Genomic DNA, 15,039 nt, shown 5'->3' with positions numbered 1-15,039 from the left:
AGCCTTCTGAGAGGATAAAGAATCAGATGGGTCATAAAGTGATTAAGAAGTTAATGTAACATAACCTCTCTAGTGTGAATGAGCTGCAAATGAGTTAATATTTTCCTATTTCATTTTTTATTATGTTTACAAATAGTTTTTTACAATGTAAGAACAGTATTTCACCAGATGTTAAGGTGTGCAGGAATTCAGTTTATAAGAAATTTCTGCCTAAGCAATTTGAGCAAATTATTGTTCCTAGTAAGATAGTTGCAAGGAAGCATTCGATTAACAAACACAAGTTAGCTATACAGAAACATTAGATGGATTATCCATTTGAAACAGTTACCCTATTGCTGTCAGATAAGGGACTGCAGGTACCCAGAAAGACTGTTACTGCATTGTGTGATTGTATCTAGATCTAGCATGGTGTATATATAGTTTGGCCTTATGAGATTGCAATCCAGACTGTAGTGTGAAAGAGTATTTTAGGATCTTTCATTTACATGTGGAAGCAGATTGCTGAAAACTGCATGTAAATGTTGATTCAGACTTGAAAATGTGCCAAGAGTCTGCTAGTAAAATATTTACCGATAACTTTAAGATGGAAATATGTCTTCCTTATTGAGCTATAACTTCAGTTTGGAAGATATTTGTAGGAATAACATATTTATATTAATATATCTAAAGACTATGGAGCTGCATTTGCTCTTGAGGCTATTTTCTTTTAGTAATTTTCTTCATGTTTGGCATAGCTTTCAAAAAAAATGAAAATAAATATGTGTGATTGCTGTGCTATCATCTTCAATTGCACATAGCTTTAAATATTTTGGAGTTGTGTGGAGGCCTTGTGGTATTTCAGGCCACCATAGGAACAAAATATTTTTTCTTGTTGCTTTTACAGGTAAAACACATTGAAATCTGAAATCTAATAAAGGAAAAAGACACAAATGATAAGCAGTTTTTCACCAGAGGGATTGTAAAGACAATGTTGGCTGTTATTAAAGTTGGATAATGCTATAAAAGAGATTAAGTTGTAAACAATTGCTTGTGAAAAGTAGTGGGGTTTTATTTGCTTGTATTTTTAACATTTTCTAATCCTATCCTTCTGAAAGGAAAGAGAATTCCTGTTCTGCTTGAGTTCTACTTTAAAGCCTTGGTCTTCCTCTGGAATACTACTACTTGGACTACAATTTTTGATATATTTTGGCAGAATAATCTGCATAAATATACGAAACTCTCCATCTCTCTGTATTCAAATGATCGTTTCTTCAACTTGTCAAAATGAGCCTGAAGGATGGATGGTTTCTACATAAGTAGAAATGGTCTCAGCACTTAAAATTTTAAATGGGAATTTTTTAAAATGAGAAACAGACTGAAGGCTTAAAGGTAGTATATGAATTTTGGATAGAAAACAGGGGAGAGCTATCCTAACATAGTCCCATTGAATCAGTTCACATAAAAACAGGTCATGTGACAGAGTAGTTTTTTTCTATCAAAACAGTAAAAATCTTAAAAACAAAATGAGTGAATGGCCTGAAATGAAGAGGCCTACAGCAGGCTTTTCAGGCATTTATGGAAAAGTAATTGGTGGGACATTAGTGTCAAGGTGAAATCAGCTGTTACGAGCCACTTTATAAATGCAGTTGGAAGAAGCAATACTTATGTCAAGGGAGCTATGGATTGTACCATGGTAATGAGGAGGTCTTAAATTGTGCAAAGGCTTTTGAGATGTTTGTGCTCAGAATGGTTGAGTGTGCACAGTAAAATCCAGTGATCAAAAAGGTGTTAAAGAATAAGTTCCTTACTCCAATACTGAAATTTTTGAGAAAGGACATGAAGTTTGATAAAAAGTCTGTGTGGTTTAGAATATGATGGCACCATGATATCTGGGAACTTGCTAATGTCATTATATAGAATTAAATAATTTTTTACAACCACTGAAGAATAGCATTGTATTGGAAAAGTAGTAGATCCAAGGCAGCCTTTACTGAGCTCAGTAGCAGCAAGCTACTCTGCATCATTTCATTGATATATTCAACCAGTCAAGTGCTATGTGATACAAGTGAAAGCTCTCAGAGCACAGCTTACCATTTTAATATTTGCTCTCTTTATGAAAGTCACACATTCTGCCCTTAGAGGAGAATGTGACAGTGATATAACAAGTTTTTCTGTCTCTGGGAAATCTTATGTATCTGGTATTAGGTCATCACATATTGATGAGGGATTATCTTTCAGAACTCTTGTGAGAAGGTGAACATTTTTTATGTGGTAATATCTAAGACTTCAGTATAGCCTGTCATTTAAGACTGTGCTTTCATTCTTAGTAGTGCTCTGAAACATTTTGAGGTGTTAGTCTAATTTCTATGATGAGAAAAAAGGATATGTTCATTTTCAAAGTTCATGTCAAAGTATTACACAACTTGTCTAGGGAAAATATTGCCTACCATGACTAGCCCCTTTTAAAATCATGATCTGGGGCTGAGGGAGGTGGTGTTTGGGATTTGGGGTTTTTTGGTTTTTTGTTTCTCTTTTTTAATTAGTGCCTTTTTAACCATGTAATAGATGGGTGTGCTCTAAGAGAAAAGAGAGCATTTATTGGAAAAGCATTCATTTGATGGGTAGTGAGCTCTCTTTTCTTCTGGCATTGATTGGTCTGTTGTCAATACACATCTTTGAAGATTCCTCATAGAAAGTGACACAAAAAGAACAGCAATATTTGTGTAGTTATGCTGCAGAGGGGGCATTCAGTTCAGCTGAATTGATTTGATCATTTCATATATTGTGGTACTCAGACTTCCAAGTTGCTCAAGGACTTCAGTCACTATATGCAGTTAATAACAGGTGAACTCATAACTTCACAGTTCAGAGAGATGTAGGAAATGTATGCAATTGCTAAAGCATTTTTACTGAAAGGCTTTATTTGAACAGCAAACTAATACATACTTGGATGATTTGCTTCATTGAATAGGTTGTTATGAACCCTTTCCATGTCAACTTCCTTGCTGCCATTGTCCCAGAACAGCTACACTCACAAATATTTAAGCTGGCTGGCGTTTGTGGTTATTACTTTAAAAAATTGACAGTAACAGGCTTTATTCGATGTGAGGATGTGAGAAATAAAATATCTGTGGGAACTAAATGCCAGATTCCCTTATGGAGGTCATTGGAGCTTCCAGGGAATACTTAACTGTGACTTCTGATGGAAACAGTGTCATACTCTCACTTTGACAATATTAAAAATTAGTAATGTTTTTAAAGAGAGCTAAGTTTTGTAATGTTCTGATTGCATTTCTGAAAGCTAAGTGAAAAGAAATTAAGTGACTGACTGTAGGAACGTAAACAGAACAACAGTGTATCTGATTGTCTGGTGCATAAAATCCACATTCACTTTAGGCATGTCTTGGCTAATCCAACATTCCTGCATTAACAGTGAGGGGATGCTGAGGTTATGCTGTATGGAGGCAGAAAAGATTAAAAAAAGCCTCTAACTTTTCCCTTGTGAGGAAAAGACTCTAGCACTGAATTACATAGCACAGGAACATATAGAAAAATTAGTCTTTGCCCTGATTTCAGATGGAACATACATCCTAGGGAATCTATCCAAAGCATGAGTCAACTAGCTGTTTAGTGCTTAGTTCAGCAACTGATGACATAATAAATATTAAATAAATTATAATGGTTGCACAGAGCACTTAAGCTGCTTTAAAAAAAAACCAAAAACATTCCAAATAAAAGATGTCTGAATGTGCCTTGCATCTACAGATAGAAGATGCTGACTGGTTTAGTCCTAGACAGTGACATCTGCCTCTCTTAGAACAGCAGGCCAGCAAGCAGTTCAGACTGAAATATCAATACTTGGGGGTTTTTTGTGCCACAGGATGTAAGAAGTAGGTAGGAATCCAGACCCGAGCAGGTGTGGTTTCTTGTCATATTATGTTCTTGTGCAAAGCAGTCCTAGTAACTGCATATCAGTCCACTGAATAGGCCAGGTGTTTAAATGAGGCATCCTTACAACTTCACTTTTAGAGGCTTCTGGATCTTGATGTATTCTTTGTGGTGGCTGAGCTCTGACTTTTTGTGTACTGATGACTGTTTTCTCCTCACCTGTATATTAAAAGGTGGATCTTAGGGGTTGGCCATTTTTAAACCTTCTCTCCAGAAGGTGTCTGATCATAAACAGCAACTTTTTTCCATTTCCTCACACTGGTACATTAATTGGCTAACGAAGAAATGTAACTTCCTGTGCTTGTTAGACTATTCAGTATTTGTTGGAAGCATAATGTATGTAGGAATATCAAGAATATAATTTTTAAAACTTATTCCTTGTTAAATATATTGGCAGAAGGAGATTTATTTATGTATGTTAAATCAAAAAGGTCTTTAGAACCAATTGAAGTGGTTAGGAAAGGTAAAAAATACAATCATCATGAAAACTTTTTTCCTGCTTCTCATCAGTGACAGCACAGACATGCTGGAATTTTACCATTAAAAATTAAGTGGCAAAAATTCTTGCGGTGATCCAAAGATGTTGAATCTGTACTTCTGTGCATTTACATAACAGAAGTTTAGAAGATGCCATCGCTAGCATGTTTTATGTACCCTCTAAAAGAACTTCAAAACAATTTAAATTAAAATGAGTTACATGCTTTTAGAATGTATGGAAATGCTTAACATATATTAGTGTCCTGTGGTGAACCTAATGCATGCAACAGTATGTAAAGATGTATCCAGATTCAGACTTTACTGTATACTAAGAGCAGTATTTTGAGAGATGCTATTCTGTAACTGATCTCTTAATTAAAATTATGCAGAAAAAAATTAGGGAAGGGTTAGCCTCTTAGAAACTTCAGATGAGTGCTCTAACTTTTATAAATCATTAACTTAGTAACTACAAGATAACTAGTCATCTACAATGCCTCTGCATTATTAACAGCGTTATCCCTGTGTAAGGCTCCACATTTCTAGGAATCACAGGGCACTTGAGAAACAATATAGTATTTACAGCTGAAGCTGTCATGGAAACCTAGACACCTTTATGATTAAGTATTATACCACACAGAAAAAAAAACCTGTATGTGATTAAAACTGTAGAACTGCTAAGACTTCCAGCAGAGCCTGGATTTTCAACAGAGAATGTCTGAAATTTGGCTTAGTTTTGGAAAAGTCGTCTTATCATTGTGCCAGATGATACTGAAGGATAATATCTATTTCTGGAATAAGGAAAAAAGGAAGGCAGGCCTGGTTGAAAGATAAAGGTATATATCCTTTTCCATCTGGAAGGCCCTTTACTCTGAAAATCAGAAACATGAAAAAGTAATGCAGTCAAATTCATTGGTGTCTTGCTTTTCAAAGGAGCATTATATCATTAGAACTTAATCGGTGTCAATAGTGATAACAGTAACTAACAACGAATAAATTTCCAATTCTTTGGTTGATGGATTTGTGTAAGCTGAGACTGTTTAAATGTTTTCTTTTTGATTCATGAAGGGAAAAAATGTAGATGCTACACATTCAAAGTGAAGAAAAAAGTACTTTTGGCTAAATGAGCAAGCTGTCAGCTAGCCATTGTCAGACAATTACTTCATGCTTTTTGTTTTCATATATTTTGTTTCATATATTTTGTTTCACAAATCAGTTCAATGTCATTAAATGATTAACTGAAAACTTAGGTACCTCACTACATACCTCATCTTTTCTAGAAAGCTGCCTTTAAGCAAAACAGAATAGCATATAGTTGACAGAATGGGGAGTCTGTGGTGCTACTCTTGTGCAATTTATAGTCTTCAATACTTAAAACTTTGTTTTAGATGAATATGTGTATTCTTAGTATTTCAAATAAATACTGTATTTTGTTTCCACAAGACTTAAGAGAGCACAGGAAATAATTGATAAAGCCATAGTAGTCACTGAAGAACAGCTTTAAGTGCCAAATATACAATTAGATTTGGTACCCAAATCAACTTGTCCGTTGGCTATTTTGGGAAGTTACTTGGAGACAAAGGTGGACTTCGGCAGTGCTGAAATAATTCCACAAATAACTGTGGAGTTGGGGAATAGTGTGCTTGCAGGGCACTGCCTGCCCTGGAGGAAAGTTCTTTGAACACGCTGCCTGCTTGCACTGTTTTCCTAGTAAACAGGAGAGCTAACTGCCTTTTCCTGACAGTCTGTGCAACTGTGGAAACAAGGGAGGCAGCTAGTGGTTGGAGTGGGTTTTGCTGCTCCAACACAAGATAACCCTAGCTTGCTTCCTTGGCTATTTGTTGCAGTGACTGTGACCTCTTACTATAGTTGCAGGAAGGAGATAGTGTCTGAGAGACAAACTTGAGGAATAGTGAGACAAAGGGCTTCTGCAGAGTTACTCAGTGTTGCATGTGGTCACAAGCGTAGCCAGCTGTGGTCTCAGTGGCACAGCAATGGCATCTGAAGTGATGAGTTACCTTAATTATTATGGCTTTCCTTAAATAAAGTGGTATGGGAGCAGTGTTGTAAAGATGGTTTCTCTGTGGGGCTTTCTAGATATGCATGTATCTAGATATCCATATGCTTCACTCTTCCTAGGTAAAGGAAATCAGAATTTTACAAGACCTGAAAGAGCAAATGATCTCCAAGAAGAAATGCCTAGCACTGTCTAAATGCCTGGTAAATCAGTTCCTAGCCTTGAATTCAAAAAGATGGTGGAAGTCAAAATGACTTCAAAGGAAGTCAAACTCCACTGACGTCTCAGAAGTTTCAGATGTTTGATTCTTTCTAAGACAATAAGTGCAATCTAAATATTACTGTAGCTAGTCATCCTTGACTATTCAGTCAAAATGATCAGTGTGCCCTTTTACACATTGGGAAGGAGGATGCAGTCTTGGACACAAACTCAAAGCAAAGCTCTGATTCATGATCTAGATTTAGAATGAGACAACTTAGTTTGTTTTAACACTGCTCTTCAAATTTTATACACCAGAGCTTCTCTTTAGTCATTCTTTTAATCTCTTACTGTTACTAATTTGTTTTTCTGGGTTTGGGGTGTGTTACTTTTGAGGGGGGGCAGGGGAAGTGGGGATAGGTGATCGCATTGGGAAGAGACTTGCCTACAGATCCCAACCAGTATGACTTGGCACTTGATTCATACTTTCTTTACATGCACAGTTTGTATTTCAGAGATGTGTGGTAATTGCTGGCATAATACATAAAAGATGAAGCACTCTATCTACTGAAAGAGCATACTGTGTATATTGATTGGGGATTTAATAAAGCTGCTTCCTATGAGCTGTCATCAAACTGACCCAATGAGGACTTGTTAAAGAATTTTGGAGAGAAGATGAAGTGGCAGCAACCAAACTGTACTGCACTCTCTCTCCTTCTTACCTGTTTGAAACGTACTTCACCTTCAAACAGTGACTGTATCAGCTAAGACATTGGTGTAATTGAGCCTTCTTATTTTTGTAAAGGAGTTCACTTTAATATATAGTCTGTACATTGTCCTTTCCATCAAAGTTTATTTCTGACAAGTGTGAGCATGCCTGTCTTATGCTGATACTTTTTTTCTATCTTCTTTCTTTCTCTCTCTCTTTTTTCTCTCTTTGGTTCATTGTGTCCGCTGATAGGTGGATTACTCATAGAACATTCTCCACTATAACTTATGTTTATCTGAAAATAGGAACCGCAGTTCTTCAGTAATAACAAGCTCCTCTATCTAAACAGTCTCTAGTTCGTTTCACTGCCTTCATTTTCTTCATGTCTTGTCATTTTTTTTCATTTTCTGCTACTGTTAATCTGACATCCTTTGCTCCAAAAAAAAAATGTGTTTTATTTACAGGGCACAGCATTTGGAAGTGCTCCTGTACCTTCTCGCAGGCAATTATGTGAGTCTCTTAAATTCCACTCTGTGTTGTAAAGATGACTATGTGTTCATGTGCTGTAGCATGGCATGCCAATATAGAGTTAATGCCCTGAGGTCAATATTCAACCGCTGGTGTTGTATATTGCCTGTAATGTGTTTGTAGCTAACAGCTTCTATTGACCCCTTCTTTATTTCTTTGTTGTGTTTTGTTCAACACATCATAAATTGGGGCTGTGCTGTGCTCTACAGAGTTGCAAGAAGGAAAGGAAATACCATAACGACTCAAAGTCTGGAGGGGAATAAGAATAATATCCACAGATCATGTGTTCAACATATTAATGAGAAGCATTGTTAAAACTAAAGATTCTCTCTTTTCCAGTGTTCAAATTAATCTCTTCATTGTGCAAACAAAAAAAATGGATCTCAAAAAATTAAGAAATGGAAAATCAAACAATATGGTGTCAGGCAGACATTACTGAGAGCAGCTGTATTTCTTGTAAGACTTTCCTTCTAATTAATTTGAAAAACAAGTCCATCCCCTTAGTTGGGGAGGAAAGGAAACTTATACAGAGGGATCTCATTCATTTTTTTCCTTAAATCCATTGGAAATATTGACAATATATAATATAAAATCCTCCTTGTTGTCCACCCAAAATCCCAAGGAATCACAAACATAATGTGCTATATTTTTTTAAAAATAAGAGAAAGGCTTAGATTCTAATTCAAGATGATCTCTCTGCTGCTTTAACACTGCGCGCGTTTGTATATTGAATACATAGATTCTCAGAATGCCATCAGACTTTGAGATGAGGACTTTCTTACATTCCTTGAGTCTATTTCTGTCTCTCTCCTCCTACCTTGAGTTAAATGTCCATCCTAAAGACATTGGTGTCTTCCATATGCACATAATAAGCTACAGCCATGCACTGCATTATTATAATTACTATGCACTGCATCACACTGCTGAATGTCAAATAGATTCATCATAATATAACATTACAGGCTTATTCATAAAATACAGTGCAGTTTGAACGATGCTTCATTGTTGGCAGTCTTGAAATGTGTTGCTTGCATAAATTCACCGATGCTGCTCTTGTGTATTCATAGGAAAACACAGCATTTGTCTATGAGTGTGGGTCTTGCAAAATTAACAAAAAATATGATCTGTATATGACTGTCCTTTTTTTGTGCAATTATCTAAGATGTTCCTATTCTACTGTGTATATCTAAGGGGAGGAAAAATATCAAGATGAAACACTGTTCATGAAATGTAATTGTGCTCCTATTATGGTTATTTAAGGTATGGTGGAAAGAATATGCTTATTGAATCCTTTACAAAAACAATGCTGAAGTTATTTTAATCTAATGTGTATGACAACTAGCAGTCTGCTAAAATGAAAATTCAAAATTCTGTCTGGCTCACTGTCATTTATATTAATCCTGATATTGGTCTATATGATTAACAACATCAGTGAAGACTTTGGAAGCACACTAACATGACAACACACTTCAACATGCTTAGTTTTAAGAAATCAGAAGTGTGCATGGTACCACTGCATGGAGCCCCTCTTTGAGATGAATGCTAAAGCGTCACATAACAAAGTGACTAGGATTTTAACATAAGGGAAGGTGTGGGAAGGGCATAAAATGTTTTATCTGACAAACAGGATAAAATTTGTGTACCTAACTGAGGATGCAGAACTGTGAAGTAAACATAGGAATGCATAATGTTTGGGTTAAATATAATGATGAATAGTTTGAAAGAAGTGGTCAAAATCTCCATGATTAGCTGTTGAAATAATGGTAAAACAAACATTACTGAAATGGTGAGATGGGAGGAGTAGGTTTAAAACTGCATATGTAGAATGTGTCAGTGGCTTAACTGAAGCAAATAGAAGCAAAAGAAACATATAAATCAGGGAATCTGTAACATCAGGAAAATATTTCAACCAGCTATTTTCTGCTTTTATGTGTACTGGGAGGCAAAGATTATATGGAACTATGAATATGTTGTGGCAAAGTTCTTCTAAAAGGAAGCTAAAATTAGAGCTTGAATTTCCTAAGCTTGTCTTCTAGTCATTGGTGGTAACTTTTCTGCTCCTTGCAAAGCATTGAACATTATTATTGTTCATGTACAAAAGTGGGTAATAAGGATGTCTGGGAATCCAGAGCAAGAATGCTACTGGATAAATGCTGTGTCGTGTCACACAGAAACCAAAAGGTAGGCTGTGTTTTCTTCCAATTGGTTTACCAGTGATCCTACAGTAACTCTACTGCAGTAGAAGAGGCAAGATTAATTTGATCCGAGTTCACATGAGATATTTTAGACTACGGGGGACTTGTGGCTGCTTCACCTCAATGAGCAGGGTAGGCTCAGTGGTGGTGTTGTAAGTCCCCGGGAAGTCATGTACTTCTGGGCATCTGAAGATGTCATAGACATTGAGTAGCATCTGTGCTGATGCTGTGCTATGACATTTCTTCTTGGAGCCCAGACCGAGAACCTGCTGCTGAAATATTGTAAAGTAATGAGTGGCTGAGAGTAAGATGCTGTTTACATAACATTTTAAAATATCAAGTTTCTACTGATGGGGCATTTTAACACTCTGGCTATAAACTACGAGACACTGAGTACAAGGATAACTAATGAATTCCAGTATGGAAGTTAAGCCTCCTTTCTACAAGATAAAAACTTGCATTTTGAAATGGAATAGGTTGAAACTTCCTTTCTCTTTTACAGTGAAGACACCAACACAAGTGGAAATAAAGTAACATACAATCCAAACTGACTGTAAATGAGATCATCTATAATTAGCAACAAAATAAGATGCAAAGACAGAGGGCAAACTGAATGGGGAGTCCACAGTGAATATAGATATCAGAAGTCCATAATGATAGCTATATAACCCAACTTTGCTCATTGGAGTACTGTTGACCTGAAAGCAAAATAGAGAGTTAGAGAATATAGTTATGACTAAAGATGTTGTATCAAAACAAAATGCAGCTCTAGGTTTTTAGGTAAAATTGCAATATAATTGCCCTGAGGAGAGAAGTTATATTTTCTCCTGTTACTTGTCCATTACATGGAGCAGAAGCACAAATAAACCAGTGAAAAAATAGTATACTGTGCAATTTAAGCTGCCAGAATATTTTATTTGCTTATTACATGAAGAGTAAAGCCCACAGTTCTGAAAATACACACTTCCATTGAAAGATTTCCTTTAAACTACACTTTTCTCCCGCAAAAATACATTAGAGTCAGGGTTTTAAGATTATATCCTCTATTAAACTATTGGATTAAGCTAGTGGACCTTGCACCAGATGACAAAGCTTTTGCTTTTTTATATCTATGGTACTTTTTATCAAGACTTTATTCCAGACATTTTCCTTGTTTAACTTAACATGTCCTCAAACTATAATTGCCAACTGAAGGTCACGGTGGGAAGTAATTCTTAAGAAAATGTATTATCATTTACATGTAATTTGGGGAATGAAAAATGCTTACCAGTTTTGATTAGCACTACTTAGAAGAAGAAATCAATGACAAGTATCATAGAAAGAACCTTGCTATAATAGATGTTCCTGAAACACAGTAGAATCTCAACAAAAATCAATACAGTTATGTGGTACCTGACAATCAACTTTACAGACAGAACAAATTGGATCAGACACTTGAAATAGCCATATTATAGCCAAAGAATTTCATACCGTCTAATGATAAGAAAAGTGCCCAAATCTATTGCAGTTAAACTAACCTTTAGGCAGGGGATTTCATACAATGAAGAATTCACTGTTAAAAATAAACCACCATACCATGAAAATTCACAGAAGTGAAATCCTTGGTTTGTTGATAAATGGCACTTTCATGTTATAACCTTACAAGCAAAGTTTAATTACTGGAGGCAAACATAAATACTTCAGAGTTTTAAATTAGCTAATCAGCTAATTTAAATCAGCTGTAGTGATTTTAAGACAGAAATTACAGAAAATAATGTAGAATGGAATTACAAGAGTTAAATTCTTAGTGTAGATATTCAGTGAAAAAACAATCTTAAAGAAATTTTGCCCACTGTCAAGATATTTCAAAGGAGCAGATGTCTTTAGTCAGCCAGAGGGAGAAAACAAGGAAGGTAGATGCAATGCAGAGGAGTTAACTGTTTTTTTGAATCATGGTCCATTGTGGAGGAAGAAACATTTATGTGAATGCTTTCCTAATATCGGGAGTAACCTAAGGTAGTAATGGTAAAAATGTAAGTTGCAAATGAAAAGATTTAAAATTACTTCTGTCAGAATTTTCAAGAAATTCAGAAATGAGTAGGCTAACCTACTAGTACAAATAGATTCTCTTAAAAAAATGCTGGCAGTCTTTTTTTTGTAGTTAATCAAAATATATGAAGTCAAGACATGTAAGTAGTAGTTTGGTTAAAATAATACCTTAAAAAAGCTTATTAAAAATATCTGCACATTTCTAAAGTGCAAGCATGGCATTTTCTATGAAAGTTTATCTATCAGAATTCTCTCCTATATGTAATAAAAAATGTGAGCATAGGAAAATTGTATTCTAAGCTTTATAAGGAAGTTTTACCTTCACAGAAGGGTGCAAAACTCTCCCCCCAACCATAGGCCACATGTGAGTTCTTCAGACTAAACATCTGACTAAAAAAAAAATGCTAAATGTCTTAATCTCACACAGGGTTACCAATTTCAGTGGTGGGTCTCAAAGTCTATAGTAAGACTGGTATCAGTTGGATGGGTTTCAGCTTGAAATTATGAAAATCCTTTCAGAATAATGACAAAGGTATTTGCAAAGTAAAATTTGATGGCAACATTATTCAGGTTAGTGAACCTAACAAGGTTGGGGGCTTCAGGATAACTTGAGGTGTTTGACCAGGCATGTACAGCAGGATGACAGATTATTGAGAACAGCAGTGTAAATAATTAGGTGATGAAAAGGTAAAGAAATAACCTTAGAAGAAGAATATTTTTTTGTGTTGCAATACACAATTTTTAGTCATTTAGGTATGTGTGCAGTAATACCTTGTGTGAGAGAGTTGCAACTATAGCTTTGATTCATTCCTAAAGGGTGGAAAATCTGAAAGGATGCTTGAAGTCTAAAGCTCTTCACCTGTTTTCTTTGCCATGGTTCCTTCCAAACTTGATGGCAACTATCCTACTAACCACCGGGTTTGCTGGTGCTGCTGTCACTTTGACCAATACTGATTCATTGGACCTTTCTAAGATGTGCAGATGGGAAATCCCCAAGCTTCATGCAAACCTGAGCTATGAAAGGCTGTGTCTGCCTTAATCATAGAATCATTTATGTTAGAAAAGACCCTTAAGTTTGAGTCCAGCAACCTAACACTACAAAGTCCACTACTAAACCATGTCCCTAAGCACCACATCCACACATCATTTAAATACCTTCAGGGATGGTAACTCAACCACTTCCCTGGGCAGCCTGTTCCAGTGCTTGACAACCCTTTCAGTGAAGAAACTTGAGGCTGTTTCCTCTTGTCCTATCACTTGTTACTTGGGAGAAGAGACCGACACCCACCTCACTGCAACCTCCTTTTAGGTATTTGTACAGAACCCTCAGCCTCCTTTTCTCCAGACTAAACAACCTCAGTTCATAACCCTTCCTTGTAAAACTTGTTCTCTAGACGAGTGGTTCTCAACCTGTGGTCTGTGGAACCCTGGGGGGGCCATAATATCGTCACAGAGGGTCCGCGAAGGCTTAAAGAGGGGGTGGGGAATGTCCAGCCATTTGTTGTGGCCTGCGGCAAGCACTGCACCTCCTTTACCCACAGCCCTCTCCCCTCAATGTTCCTCTCAAACACACACACCCCCTGCCAGCCTGCCCTGGTACACTAGTATATTCAGTGATAGTATGGTTGGTGGGACACATTTTAATTAAGCAGTTTTTCTCTTTAGGGCTACAATGGGGCTGAAGTCTTTTCTTCCAAGTGGTGACCCTGGACCCATAAACAAAAATATATGGTAACTGAACACAGACAAACGAAGAGGGAGATGAGAAGAATCGTAAAAACTTTTCTTCAAATTTTAATCTATAAATTGACATAATTCAGATTTAGCACATTAAAATACCATAACATGGACCATTTGAGCAAGAGTGTTGATGCTATTTTAAATTCATATGGAATCATTGCAGTAAAGATATTATAGTAGGAGTGTGTGCAATAAGATTAACTTATTTCCCCTTGTCTCCAAATTTGAAGACCCTTCATAAGAAAATTGAAGTAAATATTTGATTCAGTCTAGTGCTTTAAATTTTGAATTAGGTCTTGGTGGTCCGTGGCCACGAAAGGTATTTGAAGGGGGTCTGTGGTGAAGGGAAGGTTGGGAACCCCTGCTCTAGACCCTTCACCAGCTTTGTTGCTCTTCTGTATAGTAGTATATATATGGGGTATAACAGAAGCTGATCCAGACAATGAAGTGATTGGGGCTGATGAGGTGGAAAGGTTGTCTTTGTCATTTCAGACTTAAAAAATATAGTTGTGCAGCAATGAATCCAAATAACTCAGTGTCTTAACTCAGTAGGACTCTACACAAGTAAGATTTTTGTGAGTTCAGGAACTTTACTAAATGCAAGCCAATGCTGGATAGATTCTCTCTTCAAGATTTTGACTGAAGCTATGGTTTGGGGGGTAGGTCAGTTTTCTTAAGTTACTGATTTTCTTACAGGAGGCGCTTAAATGTTTATAAGATAATGCAGAGAAGTGCACTTAGAACAGCTTTTGTGAGGAAAAATACAAACCTCTTAATTGCTCTAAAATAAGTATGTTCTCAATCCTATAGAAATTTAGGTTTATACCAGCATGATGTCCATAGATTCAATTACTGCCTGGCTGGAGTTTAGAATCGTATCTGACTAACTGTAAAAGACTTCCAATAAGGTTTTAATGAGGTAATTCACTCTCAAAAAATTAAGCAACAGTAATAGAAATAAATTATGTAAATAGTAATAATCCTTAGTATCTATTGTTTTACGGTTTTGGCTCATAATTCTTCATTGTAATAATTCTAAAAATGGCCTCATCTGACAGTCACCTGCTAAATTTAATTTAAAAATCCATTAGAAAATTATCCATTTAACTGAATAATCTTTTGATCAGGGTTTTTAACTCAGTAATATGTTCTTAGTGATTCAGGCTTATTCTAGTTTAATCAGAAGTTATAAGCCTATTAACTCCAGTGGATGTAAGATCATG

The 15,039-nt window shown here is 36.1% G+C and overlaps 1 protein-coding gene across 2 annotated transcripts in view; it reads left to right on the top strand.

Moving 5' to 3' along the window:
* The window catches only part of LOC141960316 (serine-rich coiled-coil domain-containing protein 1-like), a 381,350-nt gene that overhangs the window by 227,311 nt on the left and 139,000 nt on the right, over positions 1-15,039 (top strand). Inside the window, exon 4 of one of the 2 annotated variants that reach the window (XM_074905574.1) lies at positions 7,790-7,835. The exons of the other annotated variant lie outside the window; for it this stretch is intronic. Within the exon in view, the coding sequence (XP_074761675.1) occupies positions 7,790-7,835 (46 nt within the window). The remainder of the gene's footprint in view (positions 1-7,789; positions 7,836-15,039) is intronic. 2 annotated transcript variants of the gene reach the window in all.

This window comes from Athene noctua, chromosome 4 (genome assembly GCF_965140245.1).
Source record: "Athene noctua chromosome 4, bAthNoc1.hap1.1, whole genome shotgun sequence".
NCBI classification, from domain to species: domain Eukaryota; kingdom Metazoa; phylum Chordata; class Aves; order Strigiformes; family Strigidae; genus Athene; species Athene noctua.
Note: the sequence above shows the minus strand (reverse complement) of the source record. Positions and strands in the feature narration are given on the sequence as shown.